Source organism: Anomaloglossus baeobatrachus, chromosome 1 (genome assembly GCF_048569485.1).
Source record: "Anomaloglossus baeobatrachus isolate aAnoBae1 chromosome 1, aAnoBae1.hap1, whole genome shotgun sequence".
Lineage (NCBI taxonomy): Eukaryota > Metazoa > Chordata > Amphibia > Anura > Aromobatidae > Anomaloglossus > Anomaloglossus baeobatrachus.
Genome location: NC_134353.1, coordinates 857,300,199 through 857,321,194, shown reverse-complemented (window position 1 = coordinate 857,321,194; position 20,996 = coordinate 857,300,199). Strand labels below are relative to the sequence as shown.

General features: G+C 46.0%; 1 protein-coding gene across 8 annotated transcripts in view; it reads right to left on the bottom strand.

Moving 5' to 3' along the window:
- Positions 1-20,996, bottom strand: part of PDE8B (phosphodiesterase 8B) — a 336,550-nt gene that overhangs the window by 10,620 nt on the left and 304,934 nt on the right. For all 8 annotated transcript variants that reach the window (XM_075325611.1, XM_075325559.1, XM_075325577.1 and 5 more), the window contains 4 exons: positions 13,484-13,682; positions 7,095-7,312; positions 5,688-5,823; positions 63-230 (listed from right to left, as the gene is read on the bottom strand). In XM_075325611.1, coding sequence (XP_075181726.1) covers positions 63-230; positions 5,688-5,823; positions 7,095-7,312; positions 13,484-13,682 — 721 coding nt within the window. The remainder of the gene's footprint in view (positions 1-62; positions 231-5,687; positions 5,824-7,094; positions 7,313-13,483; positions 13,683-20,996) is intronic.

Sequence of the window (20,996 nt, the reverse complement as noted above, 5' to 3'; positions counted from 1 at the left end):
TCCATGATCAAAGATGTAGCTGTTCCACTTAAGTTTTTCTTACAGAAAATATGGTATTATACCTGAGCAAAATACTCCTCTGAGATCCTTCCAGCCCATTCAATGCACAAATCCAATGGACGACACGGGTTGGCCACATCTGCACATTTTATCATCATGCGTTTGATGAGTATACGATTTTCTGGTGAGTTTTTGATACTGGGCGAACATTCGCAGTCACTGCCTTCGCTCTGCAGACAAACCATAGGTAACCTTAGCAAATATACAAAAAAAATACATATATACACCCCGGCAGCAGGCTGAGGAATTTGTCTGCACATTCTGACAACCATGCTTTTATTGTTATTTTCTTATTTCTTTTTACTCTTTTATTATACCTGAAGTATTTCCTATCAGGCATGGTTATATGGCCAGTGGGGGATTTGCTAGTTTCTGGGATGTTACTATTCTGGGCTCAAAGTATAAAGGACATGGAGCCACTGAGGTTACTTCTGTGATGGCTGTACTGTGGCAGTGGAGATGACAGTCTCACCTCCGCAAGGGATCACCGTAAGTATTTATATCAAACTACATTACCAGATCCCTGAGTAGATCCCTACTATAAATCACGTTGCCTCAGGAATAGCTTTTTTTTAAGTGTCCTTACATATTAATCTAAAATTGAGCAAAATGGACAGTTTCAGCTGAAACGATAACCTGCTGTTTTCACTGATTGACGACAGACAAACATCACCATGAATGAAGTTTGCCATTTTTAGAATTTTCATCGAATAATTTTCTACCCACTGTCTACTATTCACCAATCAGTCATTTAAAGCACCACTCCAGTGTTTGTTTGTTTTTCCACTGCTGGAGTGGTGCTTTAAATTTTGGCCCTAACCTATCAGCGTCATCACCTTTTACCGACGCCGCTCCAGTCCTTTGCCGCAATCTTATGCCCATAGCATCTGACTGGCTGGAAGTCAGAAGTTTCATCACAAGACCTCAATGCAAGTCTACGAGAACCAGAATAAGGCTCTCATAGACTTGTATTGAGTTGAGATCTCTGGCACCCTCCATGAAACACTGGAGCTGCCAACAGGTCACACAAATCCCCACAAACTGACAGAAGCGACGCTGGAAAAAGATAAAGCCACTAGAATATGAGTATCAGCCAGGGGTCAGGGGACTTAGATTTAAAGCGCCACTACAGTGGTACAACAAAAAAAACAAACACTGGAGTGGTGCTTTACAAGTAGTTCAATCATCCACCTACTTACACCGCGTGCAGAATTATTAGGCAAGTTGTATTTTAGAGGATTTTTTTTATTATTGATCAACAACTATGTTCTCAATGAACCCAAAAGACTCCTAAATATCAAAGCTTAATATTTTTGGAAGTTGGAGTGTTTTTTTTTAGATTTGGCTATCTTAGGAGAATATCTGTTTGTGCAGGTAACTATTACGGTGCAGAATTATTAGGCAACTTAATAAAAACCAAATATATTCCCATCTCACTTGTTTATTTTCACCTGGTAAACCAATATAACTGCACAAAATTTAGAAATAAATATTTCTGACATGCAAAAACAAAACCCCAAAAAATTAGTGACCAATATAGCCACCTTTCTTTCCGATGACACTCAACAGTCTACCATCCATAGATTCTGTCACTTGCTTGATCTGTTTACGATCAACATTGCGTGCAGCAGCCACCACAGCCTCCCAGACACTGCTCCGAGAGGTGTACTGTTTTCCCTCCCTGTAGAGCTTACATTTTATGAGGGACCACAGGTTCTCTATGGGGTTCAGATCAGGTGAACAAGGGGGCAATGTCATTATTTTTTCATCTTTTAGACCTTTACTGGCCAGCCACGCTGTGGAGTAGTTGGATGCATGTGATGGAGCTTTGTCCTGCATGAAAATCATGTTTTTCTTGAACGATATACTCACAGCACAAAAGAGGGCCACCAGTCCAGTTAGCCCAGGCCAAAACATCTAATGCACAAACAGGATGCAGACAAAAGCTCTCAACATGATGGACACTTCACAGGTGCAAGGTAAATTGCACACTAGTGGCGCGCATAGGGCACTGTTCACATTCATATGCGCATGGTATCCAGCCAGCAACCTATTATCACGCCCTTACTATTAGGTTAGGCGGTTTACCCGGACACTACTCACTGCAGCACACAAGGGACAGAGACTCCTCTATGCACGGCCGTATTAAGAGGCCCGGCTGCATCCAGTGTTAAAAAAGCATGAGGATCCGTGATGAGGATTGTGGGCTTATGTACATTGGCCAATTTACTAACTAATACCTCATATATATTTGAGATATATATTTTTTGCACCTTTTTTTAACACTGGGTGCAGCCGGGCCTCTTAATACGGCCGTGCATAGTGGAGTCTCTGTCCCTTGTGTGCTGCAGTGAGTAGTGTCCGGGTAACCCGCCTAACCTAATAGTAAGGGCGTGATAATAGGTTGCTGGCTGGATACCATGCGCATACGAGTGTGAACAGTGCCCTATGCGCGCCACTAGTGTGCAATTTACCTTGCACCTGTGAAGTGTCCATCATGTTGAGAGGTTTTGTCTGCATCCTGTTGGTGCATTAGATGTTTTGGCCTGGGCTAACTGGACTGGTTGCCCTCTTTTTTGCTGTGAGTATATTAAATTTTAGGAGGAGTTTTTATCTCCTCTTTCTGTTGCTATTTTTTGATATTTTCTTGAACGATACTGACTTCTTCCTATACCACTGCTTGAAGACGACGTCTTCCAGAAACTGGCAGTAGTTCTGGGAGTTGAGATTCACTCCATCCTCAACCCAAAAAGGTCCCACAAGGTCCCACAAGTTCATCTTTGATGATACCAGCCCATACCAGTACCCCACCTCCACCTTGCTGGCGTCTGAGTCGGAGTGGAGGTCTCTGCCCTTTACTGACCCAGCCTCTGGCCCATCCATCTGACCCATCAAGAGTTGCTCTCATTTCATCAGTCCATAAAACCTTTGAAAAATCAGTCTTAAGATATTTCTTGGCCCAGTCTTGTCATTTTATCTTGTTTCTTGTTCAAAGGTGGTCGTTTTTCAGCCTTCCTTACCTTGGCCATGTCCCTGAGTATGGCACACCTTGTGCTTTTTGATACTCCAATAACGTTGCAGCTCTGAAATATGGCCAAACCGGTGGCAAATGGTATCTTGGCAGCTTCATGCTTGATTTTCCTCAATTCATGGGCAGCTATTTTGCGCCTTTTTTGCCCAACACGCCTCTTGCGACCCTGTTGGCTATTTGCCATGAAACGCTTGATTGTTTGGTGATCACGCTTCAAAAGTTCGGCAATTTCAAGACTGCTGCGTCCCTCTGCAAGACATCTCACAATTTTGGACTTTTCAGAGCCCGTCAAATCTCTCTTCTGACCCATTTTGCCAAAGGAAAGTAAGTTGCCTAATAATTAAGAACACCTTATAAAGGGTGTTGATGTCATTACATCACATCCCTCCTTATTACAGAGATGCACATCACCTGATTTACTTAATTGGTAGTTGGCTCTCAAGCCTATACAGCTTGGAGTAGGACAACATGTATAAAAATTATCATGTGATCAAAATACTCATTTGCCTAATAATTCTGCACACAGTGTAAAGCTGGTTTCTCACATTTGTGTTTTACAGACAGCGACATATGGACTGGCTGTGGGCACATGCCTCATATATATGTCTATTAGGCGGGTGAGTTCAGGTCAGGAGCCCCACGGCCAGTCCACATATTCAGTTTGTAATCTACAGTTAGGTCCAGAAATATTTGGACAGTGACACAAGTTTTGTTATTTTAGCTGTTTACAAAAACATGTTCAGAAATACAATTATATATATAATATAGGCTGAAAGTGCACACTCCCAGCTGCAATATGAGAGTTTTCACATCCAAATCGGAGAAAGGGTTTAGGAATCATAGTTCTGTAATGCATAGCCTCCTCTTTTTCAGGGGACCAAAAGTAATTGGACAAGGGACTCTAAGGGCTGCAATTAACTCTGAAGGCGTCTCCCTCGTTAACCTGTAATCAATGAAGTAGTTAAAAGGTCTGGGGTTGATTACAGGTGTGTGGTTTTGCATTTGGAAGCTGTTGCTGTGACCAGACATCATGCGGTCTAAGGAACTCTCAATTGAGGTGAAGCAGAACATCCTGAGGCTGAAAAAAAAGAAAAAATCCATCAGAGAGATAGCAGACATGCTTGGAGTAGCAAAATCAACAGTCGGGTACATTCTGAGAAAAAAGGAATTGACTGGTGAGCTTGGGAACTCAAAAAGGCCTGGGCGTCCACGGATGACAACAGTGGTGGCTGATCGCCGCATACTTTCTTTGGTGAAGAAGAACCCGTTCACAACATCAACTGAAGTCCAGAACACTCTCAGTGAAGTAGGTGTATCTGTCTCTAAGTCAACAGTAAAGAGAAGACTCCATGAAAGTAAATACAAAGGGTTCACATCTAGATGCAAACCATTCATCAATTCCAAAAATAGACAGGCCAGAGTTAAATTTGCTGAAAAACACCTCATGAAGCCAGCTCAGTTCTGGAAAAGTATTCTATGGACAGATGAGACAAAGATCAACCTGTACCAGAATGATGGGAAGAAAAAAGTTTGGAGAAGAAAGGGAACGGCACATGATCCAAGGCACACCACATCCTCTGTAAAACATGGTGGAGGCAACGTGATGGCATGGGCATGCATGGCTTTCAATGGCACTGGGTCACTTGTGTTTATTGATGACATAACAGCAGACAAGAGTAGCCGGATGAATTCTGAAGTGTACCGGGATATACTTTCAGCCTAGATTCAGCCAAATGCCGCAAAGTTGATCGGACGGCGCTTCATAGTACAGATGGACAATGACCCCAAGCATACAGCCAAAGCTACCCAGGAGTTCATGAGTGCAAAAAAGTGGAACATTCTGCAATGGCCAAGTCAATCACCAGATCTTAACCCAATTGAGCATGCATTTCACTTGCTCAAATCCAGACTTAAGACGGAAAGACCCACAAACAAGCAAGACCTGAAGGCTGCGGCTGTAAAGGCCTGGCAAAGCATTAAGAAGGAGGAAACCCAGCGTTTGGTGATGTCCATGGGTTCCAGACTTAAGGCAGTGATTGCCTCCAAAGGATTCGCAACAAAATATTGAAAATAAAAATATTTTGTTTGGGTTTGGTTTATTTGTCCAATTACTTTTGACCTCCTAAAATGTGGAGTGTTTGTAAAGAAATGTGTACAATTCCTACAATTTCTATCAGATATTTTTGTTCAAACCTTCAAATTAAACGTTACAATCTGCACTTGAATTCTGTTGTAGAGGTTTCATTTCAAATCCAATGTGGTGGCATGCAGAGCCCAACTTGCGAAAATTGTGTCACTGTCCAAATATTTCTGGACCTAACTGTATATAGCTTAAAGGCCTAATGTGTATGGCAGCCCTTTCTATATTTTTACACTTTTCTTATCCAGTTCATTTGTTTCCTTGACCGTAAAACATCTAGAATACCTGTTCTAAATTTTTCCTGTGGATGATAAAGGCAGACACATCTGTACATTTTGTCTTATCATCACCACACTTATCATTCTTATTTCATGTGATCTGTGACCAGATTATTATGTGACATTTGTTGTTTCTACTCTCTGGAATCTTAAAGTGCCAGTCTTGACTTTGCCTTACATTTGAGTTATTCTCCTCGGCAGCAATGGGCTTGTTGATACTATTCACAAACTTGTTCACATGCTCAAAGTGTCTGGTCATCTCTGTAGCTAAAACCATGTCGATTATGGCTTGTCGAAGGGTCCGATATTGGGTTCTGAAGAAGAGAAAAACTAATTGTAAGATGTGCGGTTTCATAACAAGATGGTCTATAACATGAATATTCATAGTGAAGCAACCTTGTGCTGCATGGAAAGGTGTTGTTCAGGATTAGGAAAACATGGCTGACTTGGTGTCACGGGTGACACAGTCATGTGGTTTCTGGCTACAGAAGGTCACAGTATTTGGCTGCTCAGAATGCTCCCTGACTTTCCATTGTTGGTGCTGTCAGTATTCATTATTATAGGTAGCTTTCCTGCTGGATTCATCTCTCTCCCTTTTAAACCCAGTAGGAGCTCGCCCTCCACCCAACTGCTGATCATAAGTATTTTCTTTCTTGTGCTTAAATACTCCCTTCTCCCCTGGACTGTTGATGGTAATATTATTCAGTTCAATCTAGATTAGATTGCAAGCAGGCGGCTTGTACTCCTCTGTAGTATCGGTGCTGAAGCTTGCTAAACTCCTGCTTCTATCATCTGTGGATAAGTAGTTCATGCATTTACCCCCTGTCTCTCCTCCTTGTGTCTTCCTTTTGTGTTTAGTGGGCTTGACGAAGAGCTCATCCCATCCATTCCCTATTTAGGGTCCAGCACCTTGGAGCAGGTATCCGGCACGGTGCATAGGTACGGAACCTATCTAGGGCGGTAAGGGACCCCAGCAGTAGGTTTGGTCAGTGATCACTATCTCCCCCTTCCCTAGACGCAGGTGTCCCCTTCCCTTCCCTTTCACCTTTCGCTTGGTTCTTACCCGTATCTAATGTGATCACCCCGGTCTACAGATTGTTGCATCTGTGCTCATTTGAAGTGAATGTTGCTTAGCTATAATACCACCTACAACCTGTAAACAGGGGTGGCAGTGGTTTTGGAAGAAGGCAGCTATGTTTTTCTAATCCTGGCCAATGCCTTACAAAACCAAACCGGGCTGTACAAGGATCAAAAGTAGCTTTTTAAACCTTTGCTACAGAAAAGAAGGAGAAGTCAATATGAATTATGGAAACCAGTGGTGCCATAGTTATGCACTGGCAACCACAAACTGCTCAAGCAGTTTGAGGGTCCAGCAGCGAATGTCCTGCATATGGATAATGGACCCCGACCATTATATGGTGGAAGTTTCATAGGATACAATGTAATTTTTTTTTTGTGTGTGCATTTTTTCTCTTGCAAAATTTAGTAATGTTGCCCAGTCCTTTCAAAATATAAACAGCTGCGATAGAAGCAAATTACGAGTTTCACATCAAGAGTCAGCACAAAAAGGCATAAAGTAACATACCGGTCCATGTTCTTGAAAATGTTGCATTTGCCGTCCTTTGCCGTGAGCTGGAATGCCAACGCAGAGTGGTGACTTTCTAAGACAGCAGTGTCATTGTAGAGGAGGGCAAGTTCACTGCCAGCATTGCAAAGAAAAGAGTTGGTGCGACCGGGGTGATCGATATCATGAACCGTGGCAGCTATTAAAGCAGCTACTTTGTCCAGCTGATCAAGGCTTGTCTATGAGGAAAATGAAAAAGAGTCAGATGGCAACAAAGATCAGATAAAAGTATTTATGACCATACAAGCACTGGCGTACATAGAAATCACAGGGACCGATAATAAGTCTTAGTTGCTCCTCATTATGATGCTGCCACAGTAACCCCAACACACTATTATACTTGCCACACATGCAGTAGGGTGGCCTCCACAGCTCCTCTATATACAGTGTGATGGTCCCCCCACAACACCCGATACAGAACATAACGGCCCTACAGCCCCCTATAGACAACATGATGATGCAAGAGTTCCCCACAGGCAATTTGAGGGACCCCACCAACAATATGCTGTTCCTCCACATTCCCTACAGGCAGTATGAAGCCCATTTTACAATATGAGAGCCTCACAGTCTTCCACATAGTATCATGATCTCGACACACAATATGATACACCCCAAAGGCCCCATTAAGAGCTCCCTCACAATATTATGTCCCCACAGGCATTATGAGGAGCACTTGCAGTACACAGTATTTGAACTCCCAGCACCCCATTACCATATGATGGCCTTGTAGTCCCTCCCTCACACACAGTAGGATGCACCCATAAGGTATCATGTTCCCCAAGAATACTGAGTGACAATATGAATAAAATACAAACTACTTCCCTTCGACTGTTTCCATGATTTCTGCTCTGGACAATGTATTGTGCCGACTCAGGCACCGTCCATACAGTAGGCGTGATGCAAGTGTGGCACCCCTGAGGTTGCAGTATTCATGCCAGGTACAGAGGAGGTCATTGCTGGTAAACCACCACAATCCACCAAAACACACAGTAAAGGGGGCTTTACACGCTACGACCTCGCTAATGCGAACTCGTTGGGGTCACGGATTTGGTGACGCACATCCGGCCGCATTAGCGATGCCGTTGCGTGTGACACCGATGAGCGATTTTGCATCGTTGCAAAAACGTGCAAAATCGCTCATCGGTGACATGGGGGTCCATTCTCAAAAATCGTTACTGCAGCAGTAACGACGTTGTTCCTTGTTCCTGCGGCAGCACACATCGCTCCGTGTGACACCGTAAGAACGAGGAAGCTCTCCTTACCTGCCTCCCGGCCACTATGCGGAAGGAAGGAGGTGGGCGGGATGTTACGTCCCGCTCATCTCCGCCCCTCCGCTTCTATTGGGCGGCCGCTCAGTGACGTCGCTGTGACGCCGCATGGACCGCCCCCTTAGAAAGGAGGCGGTTCGCCGGTCACAGCGACGTCGCCGGGCAGGTAAGTACGTGTGACGGGTCTGGGCGATGTTGTGCGCCACGGGCAGCGATTTGCCCGTGTCACGCAACAGATGGGGGCGGGTACCCACACTAGCGATATCGGGACCGATATCGCAGTGTGTAAAGCCCACTTTAGTCTCCCTCTCACCGGCACTGGGTACTGGGTTAGAGTAGGGTCATTCGGATGGTCACCACAAGGTATGGAACCTCCCACCCACTAGTTCAGGATTCTAGGGGGTGGACAGACACATACAATCAGTGACGGTTAGTCAGCAACAGGGGAACAAGTGAGGCGTGGGGAGAACATGATCAGTGAGGGGAGAGCTACGCCATAGCTCCCTCAGGACCGAGCACACAGAACAGGGTGCGGAGCCCTAGGCTGGTGGGTACTGCACGTCCCGCCAGCAGCATCCGCCGGGCAGAGGATTCCAAGTCTTCTAACCCACACAAAGCGCCCGGGGCACAGCAGAATATAGAGCCAGGAATCGTGACAAAAGAGAGCGGCATCGGTAATGAACTCGTGCTGTCTGGGACAGGAACGGAGCCCATCCAAGGATTCTGGTCCCAGCGTAGCTTCAAGTCGCAGTGACTCACACAACACAGTGCAAGGAGGAAGGACTCACATAACATAACACCGGTTCTGGCCTCTGAACTATTCGGGATTGCCTGGAGCCCCTGACAGCGGAGTCCGGCAGTCCAAAGGCGGTGACATCTCAGTGAGTAAAGACCTTTAACTGCAACTCCTGTGTCGTCCAATCCTTCCTGCACCCTGCACTCCTTCCATAGTGTGGACTACTACTCCCAACTTCCCTGTGGGTCTGAACTCTGCCTGTGGAGAGATGTACCAACCCAGCTGGACTTCCATCTGCCCTCAGAGGAAATCTCTTGCAGCGGCGGCTTCTATATTAGCTGCAAACCACAGGTGGCGTCACGAATACAAACTTTTCTCCCTTCATCTATCTTTATTGACACCGCCGGTGTCACGGAAGCGGGCCTGGCCGCTGTGACATCCCACTCCTTACACCGGCTCGGTTATGAGTAACCCCCCCAGACTCCATGAGCGCGTCACAATAACGTCATGGATTCCAGATGGCTCCCTACTGCGGCATTCACCAAATTCCCGTTCTGCCCCAGCTGTGGCTACTTTGGCAGAGCTGGGCAAATACGGCATGAAAATGTCGCAACATTTTTGCGCACCCTCGAGTTGTGCTAAAATTTTGCAATGTTTCAAAGCTTTTGAACTAGAATTCTGGCTTGAGAGCTTTGATGAATGGGACCCTTTTTTCTACCACTAACTGCTAAAAACTGCTGAAATATTTGCACTTTTGGAGCATTTAGGCCCTGTAACTTGCAAGAGGAAGGCTGACTGGTGCAGCAGTGGTAAATACAAATACCACATAGTCAATAAGCTAGTCAAGGATGAAAGGAGTATTTTCAATTTAGCCATACAGTATATGTCCAATAGTTTTGGGTCCAAAACAGAAACTTTCTGTTGAATGGGGATCCCTATCCTGTGTCTCAAGAATTATGGCAGCCACCATCTGCAAGCAGAAAATAAATGGGAAGGTGGCAGCACATTTCTGTGTCTCTATGGGTCTTATAGAACAGGTATCGAATATCCATAAATGGCTAAGAAGTAAAAACGCCTCTGATCCAGCCTTGTCTAATACATCTTGGTGCTGTATACAATTCTGCACTGCATTGCCTAATTGTCTTCTTTAACAATTAGACAAAATACTGTATTTTGGTTACATCCTGGTTCCATGATCAACTTTTTGACTAGATGATAGTTTCTTTGCCTCAGTTACTGCCATTTTATAAAAGGTATTATACCCAAGGAGGATCATTTTGTATCAAAGTCCTGGATCCAGCGGAGTAAAGCCTAAACTGAATTCATGGAAAAAGTTTACCCTAAAGTTAATGCATAGTTAACCCTACAAGTGAACTGTGCAATGGCTCTTTCTATGGCATCGCAATAAAATTCCTTCCTATGATAACAGTTCTTAAGGATAAATAATAAATACTGATCATAATCTACATGTTGTATAAAATGCTATAATATGTTATATTGTCTAAAATATAATCAGCACTTAAGGGAAAACCAGCACAGACATTGAGAGAGAGCTTTCCTGTGTAGCCATTATTATTTTTTTTTGTAGTGCCCAAATTCCTACGTAATTTACATTCGAGAGCTGCAATCAGTAACTAACAAAATGCTTAAAGTCTATTGGGATGGGAGTGTAGGGGTAACTGGAACAGGAACCTTTAAGCTGGCCCTCAGACTAGGGACGCTGTGCTATTCTTTATCCCAGAGGTAGGCTTGAAAGTAGCCAAGTCTGGACTGCCAGTGTTACCCTAAGTCCTATCCAAACTCTGAACTAACACCCCCTCCCCCCCCCCCCAGGAGAGGGCCTGGACTGTAAAGGCAAATGCCACAAGTATCACAGACAGGGGAAAACCAAAACATATGCAAACTTCAATCAGACTCAAGAGAGAGACAATATGAACCCAGGAGGAAATAAACTACAGGGAGGAAATAAACTAACAGGGATATTTCCACACCACACAGGAAAGCACACAACAGATCACAAGGTTGTGGATCACTATAAAGCTATGTGCCCACGGGACAACGTACCCGTGGACTTTTCCACAGGTTTGTCCGCAAGTTTACCGAAGCTGCTCCCCGGAATCCGCAGCTATCCATTGCTGCGGTATATGTGCGGAGTTGTTGCAGTAAACCTGCGGGACAAGTGGCAAAATACCTGTGGAATTCACGTCATGTATCTCCATAGTGGAGGAGCGGGAATTCCGCAGATATTTCCGCATAAATAATTGACATGCAGTTATGTGCGGCTGCGGGACATCCGCAACATATTCCGCAGCCGCATATACCGCATCATTGATACAGCACTCCCTAAATCTCATAGGATAACATGGGGAGTGTCAGTACTTGCTAGAACCTGCGGATTTATCTAGAAAATCCAGATAAATACGCAGGTTTTCCGCGGCAAAACCCGCGGGTACATTGTCCCGTGGGCTCATAGCCTTATGGGACCGGTTTTCGCTGCAGCAAAGCTGAACTATTATTGGCACCGAATAGCAGGTTCCAGGATCTTATATAGGAAAGAGACTGCTGTGATTTGTAATTAGCAACCTGAGCACCTAGCAGAGTTCCCCAGGTCAGCAGGAATTAATTCCTGCAGGATAGAGGAACAGTGCACATGAACGACCCAACGCCCAGCTCTGGCTGAACAACTAGGAGACATCAGGTTGCTTGTCAGACTCTGCAGTATGAACAGAGCCTGACGCTGCCATGGCCCCTAATGAGTATGGAACTGACCACCACATGACAGCTATATACAGTTTCATATTTCACACTGGCACCCTGAACACATAGACCTTACTTCCAGCCTGTATTACTGGGAGAGACACTCCCACAAGAGAAAAATATGAAACTTGGATCAATTAATATCAAGAAGATGAACATGGATGAAGGAATGACGACTGCTATCTGAAATATAGTGCAATTCACACCAAATTCTTATTATTGTTTATTTGCTTGTTAAATGCAAAATTAGCATTCCTAAAGTCTTTATTAAAACTGTTGTAGTATTTTGCAGCAGCAGTTTCTGTGTCACGTCCCCACCGGAGTCCGCTCCTGTGTCTTCTGCTCCGATCGCCAGACGACGCCATGTTCCCACCATGGATAGTGCTGGTGATGGGAGAGGAGTCGGTGCCCGTGGCTCTGCGGAGCACAGGCTCCGCTCATCCACTAGGCTGGGTTTCCCTGGAACCTGCAGTACCACTGGCTGACTGTAGGTGGCGTGTGTCTTCCAGCTGAAGTTGCCAACATTCACCTGCAGCCAGTGGGAAGACACCACACCCTTCTTATTCCCCCTCCTGTCACATGACCACTGGCAGAGATAGTTCTGTACTCCTGGCTCATGTGCTGTTTGTATGTTGATTCCTATGCGCTGACCTTTGCTTGTTTTTTGACTACCCTCCTGCCTGTCGTTTTTGTACCTTGCTGCCAGTTCCGGATTTGACCTCTGCTTTGTCTCCTCACTACGCCCTTGCCTGCCGATTCTGTTCCTGTTTTGCATCTCCTGGTTTTTGACCCTGCCTGACCACTACGGACTACAGCCTACCACAAGTAGTGATCTCTGGAGCTCTGTGTAATTCCAAATCCCTGTATAGGGGATAAAGGGTTGCAGAGTTCTTGGGGTCCTGCTTTGTGAGCGGCTTTTCTCTATACTCCCGTTATAGCCAGTCTGTGTCTGTGGCTCCAGGCAAGCGTTACATTCTGTAACTCCTTTGTCTATCTAACTGGGTGATCTGCAAAAATTTTGGAAATCTGTCAGAGATTTTACTCCTGATAACTCTCTTCTCCCTCTCTTCCCAGTGTTAGAAATAGCAGCAGGAGATGGGCTTGTACACATAACACCAGAACATCAAGAGGGGAAACGGTATCTCAGAGGTAACAAAAAATAAGCTGTAGACAAGTAGGAAAGCACATGGAGAAAAGAGTGCCGTATCGTAACTGTGCTGATACATGAAAGCAAGTGAAGCCAGCAGCAAACTGAACACATAGCCCAGCCTGTATTACTGGGAGAGAAACTCCCACAAGAGAAAAAATATGAAACTTTGATTAGACTGCAAACTGCATATCAGGAGCATGAACATGAATGAAGCACTGAAATTTTATTAAAGGTAACCAGTAACATGTAAAAATCACTTTTTCTCTGTGTTCATAGCCTTAGTACATAATGTAATTTAAAATCAAGCACAATTTACATGAAAAAATGAGTAACAGACGGGCACAGAGGGAGAGAGGACTTTCCAGAAGAAAACTTACAAGCTACAAGAGAATGGTAAAGGGACATTAGGTATCATGCATTCAGTCAGCATCAACTGTACCTTCACATTATCCTTCTGAAGAAAAAAGGCTGTGGCATGAAGGACGTCAGCCGCATGGGTGGAGTTGTGGTAGGCGTTGGACGCATGATAGTTGGCCTCAATGATTTGCAGCCAGGAGCGCAGGGTTGCTTCTGAGCAGTTGAGAAATTCACAGACACCAAAACAAGCAAATATTTTCAAACCAAGATAAACTAATGGCCTAAAAGAAAAGCAAAATATCAAATACAGCATCTCTTCATCACATACAGCTTATAATAATAAATAATAATAATCTTTATTTCTATAGCGCCAACATTTTCCGCAGCACTTTACAATTCAGGAGGATAATATACAAACAAGTAACAGTTATAGAAAATACAATATTTAGAAGGAAAAAAACAAAAAAAAAAACAACCCTGCTCATGAGAGCTTACAATCTACAATGAGATATGGGGGTGGGCAAGGTACAAGTGCTTATTTACAATGACAATCCAGCCATCTCACGGAAATGGGGGATGGTTTCCTGGACCAGTTGGACAGAGCCTTGAGATACATTTGGGTGCCATGGAGTTTGATGTGGAGTTATGTTGTAAGAAGTTGTAGAGGGACTATGTGAAACGAATCTGATTAGGGAGTGTGATAGGCCGCCCTAAAAAGATGCATCTTTAGGGTGCGCCTGAAGCTGAGTAAGTTATGATTTGTCCTAACTTCTTGGGGTAGAGCGTTCCAGAGGGTTGGTGCAGCTCGGAAGAAGTCTTGGATCCGGGAGTGGGAAGTTTCGAATTAGTGTGGATGTTAGTCGAAAGTCGTTTGCAGAGCGTAGAGAACGGGTGGGTTTATAGACAGAGAGGAGGGTGGAGATGTAGGGGGGTGCCGCACTGTGGAGAGCTTTGTGGGTGAGAACAAGCAATTTGAATTGGATCCTATGATATAAGGGCAGCCAGTGTAATGACTGGCACAGAGCAGAGGCATCCGAGTAGCGGTTAGCCAGATAGGTGACCCTTGCTGCTGCATTAAGGATGGACTGTAGAGGGGAAGAGTCTAGTTAGGGTCAATTTTTATATACTATATATATATATATAACCTGGGCATTATGTTATCATAGTATATGTGGCGCCCCTGAGTGTCAGGTGCCACAGAGTACTACATCTAACCCCGGATTCTGGAAGATCAGTGCCGGTAAAAACCAAACACACAGCCCTTTCCCCAGACTGGGTAACAGGCTAGAGATGGAACTTATGGATGGCTAACTATTGGTCAGGACTCATCCAACCCACTAGTCAGAACCCTGGGAGGAGGAGGGGCTAGTCAGTAGAGTTAACAGGAGACAGACATCTTGTCAGATAGTAAAAAGTCAGACAGTCAGTCAGAAGTTGATGTGCTGACAGAAAGTATAAAGTGATCCATTGGGCTAAAAGGAGTACAGTTGCCAGGGAGAGTATGGTGTGAGTACTCACTGGATCGAGCACCGGTGGGGTGCAGAGCCCTAGTTCAGGAGGACGCTTCAAGCTCACCTAATAAATCTTCCCGGTCAGGGAATCATCACGGTTCCTCACCAACGTTAGTGTCCGGGGCACAGCAGCAGAGAGAACCCGGGAACGGACAGAGGTCCGACCCAAGAGAGGTTCAAGCTGCCTGATATACGGACCAAGACTGTGACAACATGAGGGGACCCACAAAACGCTCCATGCCATGGGGACCCATCAACTATAGACAGATGCAAGGAAATAAAGCTCATCAGGTTACTAGACCAGCACTGGGACCAAGGGAATATCGGATCACCTGAGACCCAGATTGGTAGAGACCAGCACCAGCCGGGTAGCAGCTACTCCAAACCAGTGAGTAAAGCACAAGTTAAACCGCAGCCCCTGCGTTGTCTGAATTCTTCCTACACGTCTGCATCACTATACTACAACCACCATCATCCTCCCCTGGGGCCTAGCTCTACTTGCGGAGAGCCATCACATGTAAGCTGCCCAATACCACCAGCCCCAGCAGTGAGAGACTTTGCAGCAGCGGCTTTCCCCATATAGCCGCATACCGCGAGTGGCGTGACGACAAACATTTTAATTTTCCCTTTTTATCAATTCCCTTTTTTATGCGACCACCAGGGTCATGGAACTGGGCACCGCACACCCGTGATACATCCCAGTGAATACAAGGCACGGGACTGAGTACCCCAAAGCCCTGGGGTGCATTGTATACATATTAGTATAACTTTATGATGAGATATCATGGTAACATTTTCCTTTGCTCCAGACAGTGTAAAGGCCGTGATACATATTTATTCCACCTGCTCTCCTATAAACAGGAGTGCTCCTTTGGCTAAATACTCTTATGTTCTCTATGAGAAAATGTCACCAGCCATTTCTGGCAGCAGCTTATCTCAAGGAGAACAAAACCATGTCCAAAATCAGACATGCCCAATTCTTATCTCCCCAATACACATTACTGCATGTAGCTCTTTCCAAGACGAGTCCAGCAATATCTTTACATGGCCGGTCCGTTCTTCCACTACTGAAACATCAGTGATTGAATTGATATGAAAATGAGGCTGAAAATCTGAAGCGTCTGTCACTCCAGCTCTTTTCCACAATCAGCGCCATCTCCTCCTTCTTAAAGGGAATCTCTCACCAGATTTTTGCCACCTAATCTGAGAGCAGCATAATGTAGGGGCAGAGATCCTGATTGCAGCAATATGTCACCTACTGGGCTGCTCAATGTAGTTTTGATAAAAGTATTGTTTAATCAGCAGTAAATTATCATTACAAGACTACTTGGCCTGCTGCAGATAGTCCAGCATATTCATGAACTCTGTATAACTGCTAGATCTGCAGCAGAGAAAACAGTGATTTTATCAAATTGACAGCAAACAGCTCAGTAAGTGACACATCGCTGGAATCAGGGTCTCTGTCTCTAAGTTATGCTGCTCTCAGATGGGGGGGGGGCAAAAACCTGGTGACAGATTCCCTCTAACTGATTACTCCTTTTCCTGAAGTCACACAGCATGGTGGCTGTCAGTCAAGAGGAGGAGCAAGGAGAGCTCGAGAGGCAGAGGCTTCAGATGCACCATAGTCCTTTAGCCTTATTTGCATATCAATTAAAATACTGATGTCTCGGAACGACTTGTCATGTAATTGTTTTGCTGGACTTATCTTTGAAAAATACATATATAAACATGGGGGGTGAATCTGTGACGCCCCTGGACTATCAGGTCGTCACAGGGTATTGCACAATCTACCCTCCCTCTTGGTTATGGGTTCTTAACCAAATGGTGTTGCCTACAACAGCAAATCAAATCCTAGATACACCCTGCACCACACCCACTAGACACACCAGTGGACGGCTTGAGTGGAATAGAGTCGCCCACCTGGGGGGCTCAGGGAGGGGAGGAGGGGAGGTGAGGAGTTAGAGAGTCGGTTAGTGAGTGGTGGTAGAGAGAGCAGCTCTCGAGCTGTGAGGAGCTCTGACGAGATCGGGAGTGGTGACTCCCATAAGGAAACTGTTTAGGTTGCAGATGGTGGTCTTGGCCTAGAGGAGTTGGACCCCCGGTCGCAGGGGATCGTGGCAAGGGACTCGCAGGACAGTCGGCAGTCTTGCACCATCACCGGTCCGGGACCGAGACACGACGGGGTACGTAGACCCTAGGTCGGGGAGTAGCTGTATGCAACCCGATAATTTACCCGTGGAGAATGGAGCCTGCAAGGTTCATTTCCAACCGCTCCAAAATCAGGGCACTAGCGCAATGAGGGGGATAGGACTTTCCACCCAAAACGGTCCAGAAAATCCCAAGCGTGAGCCCTGAGAGCAAGCTGCCACACTTAGCCACAGTGGGGAGCGGGACCTGGCAAGTTTCATACTACTGGGACCACCAGAAAAGTAAACTTAGTGCCAGGAGGCAGGTCACGGATCACCAGGCAGCACCATTGGGGACGGGACCTGAACTAGCTCCCCTCAGCGGCAGCGGTGTCCAGAGATTTGGTTTACCCGGTTGTCGGTGTTTGCTTAATAGACTGAGTGAGTACAAAAGTTATCCCTGCATCCCACGGCCTTATCCTCCCACCGAGTCCCGGAGCAATCCTCCCTACCCGTGGAGGGTCACAACACCTGGCTGCCCCCCGTATTCACCCCGGGTACTCCCCAACGGCAGCGGCGATATTCACCCCAGTTACCGCGCACCATGGGTGGCATCACAAACTCTATAACCCCTTGTAAATACCCCCTTCATCTGAGCGGCCTTACGACCCCCGGGTCCGGAGACCCTCGAGGCACTGAGAACCCGAACTCTCCTCTGCAGGAGAATGCAGGAGACCGCACCTCCCATGCCCACGATTAGGGTTTGGGCACTGTGGTCTCTTGCTTGTGTTCTCCCAGCGGAGAACGCTTGCGACTCCACAGCAAAGAATTGACATGCTTGCGCCTCGGAAAGCCGCACCGCGGGTCAGTTATCGCTGTGGGCCTTACACGCACAGTGGACATGGGGTTTCTAGAAATCCCATCCATTGTGCTTGTACTGTACAACACAGCATTTTGGACATAGCAAAAACACGCTGTATCCAAAATGCTGCAAACACTGATCGCGGGCACACACCCTTAGATAACCATTCTTCAAAACATAGTTCCTGTGGTGGATTCCAACTGAGATTATATACTGCTCAAAAAAATTAAACGGAACACTCAAATAACACATCCTAGATCTGAATGAATGAAATATTCTCATTGAATACTTTGTTCTGTACAAAGTTGAATGTGCTGACAACAAAATCACACAAAAATCATCAATGGAAATCAAATGTTTTAACCAATGGAGGCCTGGATTTGAAGACACACACAATGATTGTGGAAACAAGTCAAAATGAAAATCAAAACAAGACAAAACCAGATAAAATTAAAGTGGAAACAAGTCAAAATGAGGCTCAGTATTGTGTGTGGCCTCCACGTGCCTGATGACCTCCCTACAACCCCTGGGCATGCTCCTGATGAGATTGCAGATGGTCTTCTGAGGGATCTCCTCCCAGACCTAGACTAAAGCATCCGCCAACTCCTGGACAGTCTGTCGTGCAACATGACGTTGGTGGATGGATGAGACATGATGTCCCAGATGTGCTCAATCGGATTCAGGTCTGGGGAACGGGTGGGTCAGTCCATAGCTTCAATGGCTTCATCTTGCAGGAACTGCTGACACACTACAGCCACATGAGGTCTGGCATTGTCCTGCATTAGGAGGAATCAAGGGTCAACCTCACCAGCATATGGTCTCACAAGGGGTCTGAGGATCTCATCTCGGTACCTAATGGCAGTCAGGCTACCTCTGGCGAGCACATGGAGAGCTGTGTGGTCCTCCAAAGAAATACCACCCCAAACCATTACTGACCCACTGCTAAACCAGTCATGCTGAATGATGTTGAAGGCAGCAGATCGCTCTCCACAGCGTCTCCAGACTCTGTCACGTCTGTCACATCAGTGTGAACCTGCTTTCAACTGTGAAGAGCACAGGGCGCCAGTAGTGATTTGCCAATCCTGGTGTTCTTTGACAAATTCCAAGCATCCTGCACGGTGTTGGGCACTGAGCAGAACCCCCATCTGTGGACGTTGAGCCCTCATGCCATCCTCATGGAGTTGGATTCTAACCATTTGTGCAAACACATGCCCATTTGTGGCCTGCTGGAGGTCATTTTGCAAGGCTCTGGCAGTGCTCCTCCTGTTCCTCCTTGCAGAAAGGCGGAGGTAGCGGTCCTGCTGTTGGGTTGTTGCCCTCTTACGGCCTCCTCCACATCTCCAGGTGTACTGGCCAGTCTCCTGGTAGTGCCTCCATCCTCTGGACACTACGCTGACAGACACAGCAAACCTTCTTGCCACAGCTCGCATTGATGTGCCATCCTGGATGAGCTGCACTACCTGTGCCACTTGTGTGGGTTGTAGAGTCCATCTCCAGCCTGTAGCCATATGCTTTATCTGTTCTGGGTATCATAATATGGGGAACCTGCCTGGGATAATACATATGGACCAGGTGGGATTCGTAAAAGACCGGGAGGCACGGGACAACACCAACAAATTGTTCCTCCTGATGGCTCGGTCGAAGGCTCAGTCTCTCCCCATGTGTTTACTTTCAGTGGACGCGGAGAAGGCCTTCGACCGGGTTAGTTGGAGCTTTATGGTGGCAGCCTTGAGACAGGTGGATTTGGGTCAGAAATTTTTGGGTAGAATTGTGTCCCGGTATACGAGACCCTCAGCAAAAGTCAGGACAAATGGGTTTCTATCATCATCCTTTCTGGTCCACAACGGAACGAGACAGGGATGTCCACTGTCGCCCCTGTTATACGTCATAGTCATGGAGCACCTTGCGGTCGCCCTGAGAAACAACACAAGCATCCACGGGATAGAGGCGGGGGGGGAGAACCGTAAGCTGGCTCTATTCGCGGATGACCTTCTCATGTTCATTTCCCAACCACACATATCCTTCCCGTCCTTGCTCAAGGAGTTCGAAGAGTTTGGCAACTTAAGCAACTTCAAAATAAATTTTTCCAAATCAGAGGCCATGAACATGACTTTATCGGCAGAAGACCTTGCGAGAGTATCACAAAACTTCCCTTTTAAATGGCAACCGTCAGTTTTAAAACATCTGGGAGTTATGGTACCTAGGGATCCAGCAAAAATCGTACATCACAATTTTTTCCCCTTATTAGAAAGGACAATCAGGGACTTAAAGAAATATGACAAAAAGAGATTGACGTGGTTTGAGCGTATAAACGCGATAAAAATGGATGTGTTACTGAGGTTCCTGTTCTTGTTTCAGACAATACCCATACAGCTACCTCTAAGTTACTTCTCCAAGATCCGGACAGCCTTGTCTGGGGGAACAGGAGACCCCGAACAGGAATTAAAACTCTGACCAGACACAAAAGTGATGGGGGGGCGGGGCTCCCAAATTTTCAGTTATATTACAAGGCAGCTATCCAAACAAGATTACTGGACTGGCATTTTCATAGGAATTCGAAACAATGGGTCGTGATTGAACAGGATATGCTGGGAACTCCCTTACATTTACTCCAATGGTTAGAGAAAGAAAGTAGGATCCAGATAGCGAAAGGAATGGAGTTCACGCGGACAGCGATGGGGATGTGGGATGGAGAGATAAAAAAGGGATCTCTCTCTCAGGAGCAGGGCCCACTTACCCCCGTATTCGGTAATAAGAAGTTCCCCCCAGGACTCCACTCCCAGAGATTCGGGGGGATTTACCCGGGCGGGTGATACTCGTTTTGCTCACGTACTCCAGGGACACACCCTACCAACTTATACTTCCATGCAGGCCACAGGGAGAGAGATTTCCTGGATGGAATATATGCAGTTGAAATCTTTCCTCTCGTACCAGGACAGGGAGAGAAGGATGAGGACACCCCCTACTCCTTTTGAGAAAGTATTTTTACAGGGGTCATCACCTGGACATGGCATCTCGCTCATTTATAAAATGCTGAATCAGAGAAATAGGGTGGATAAACCTCACTTTGTCTGTAGGTGGTAAGAGGAACTGGGA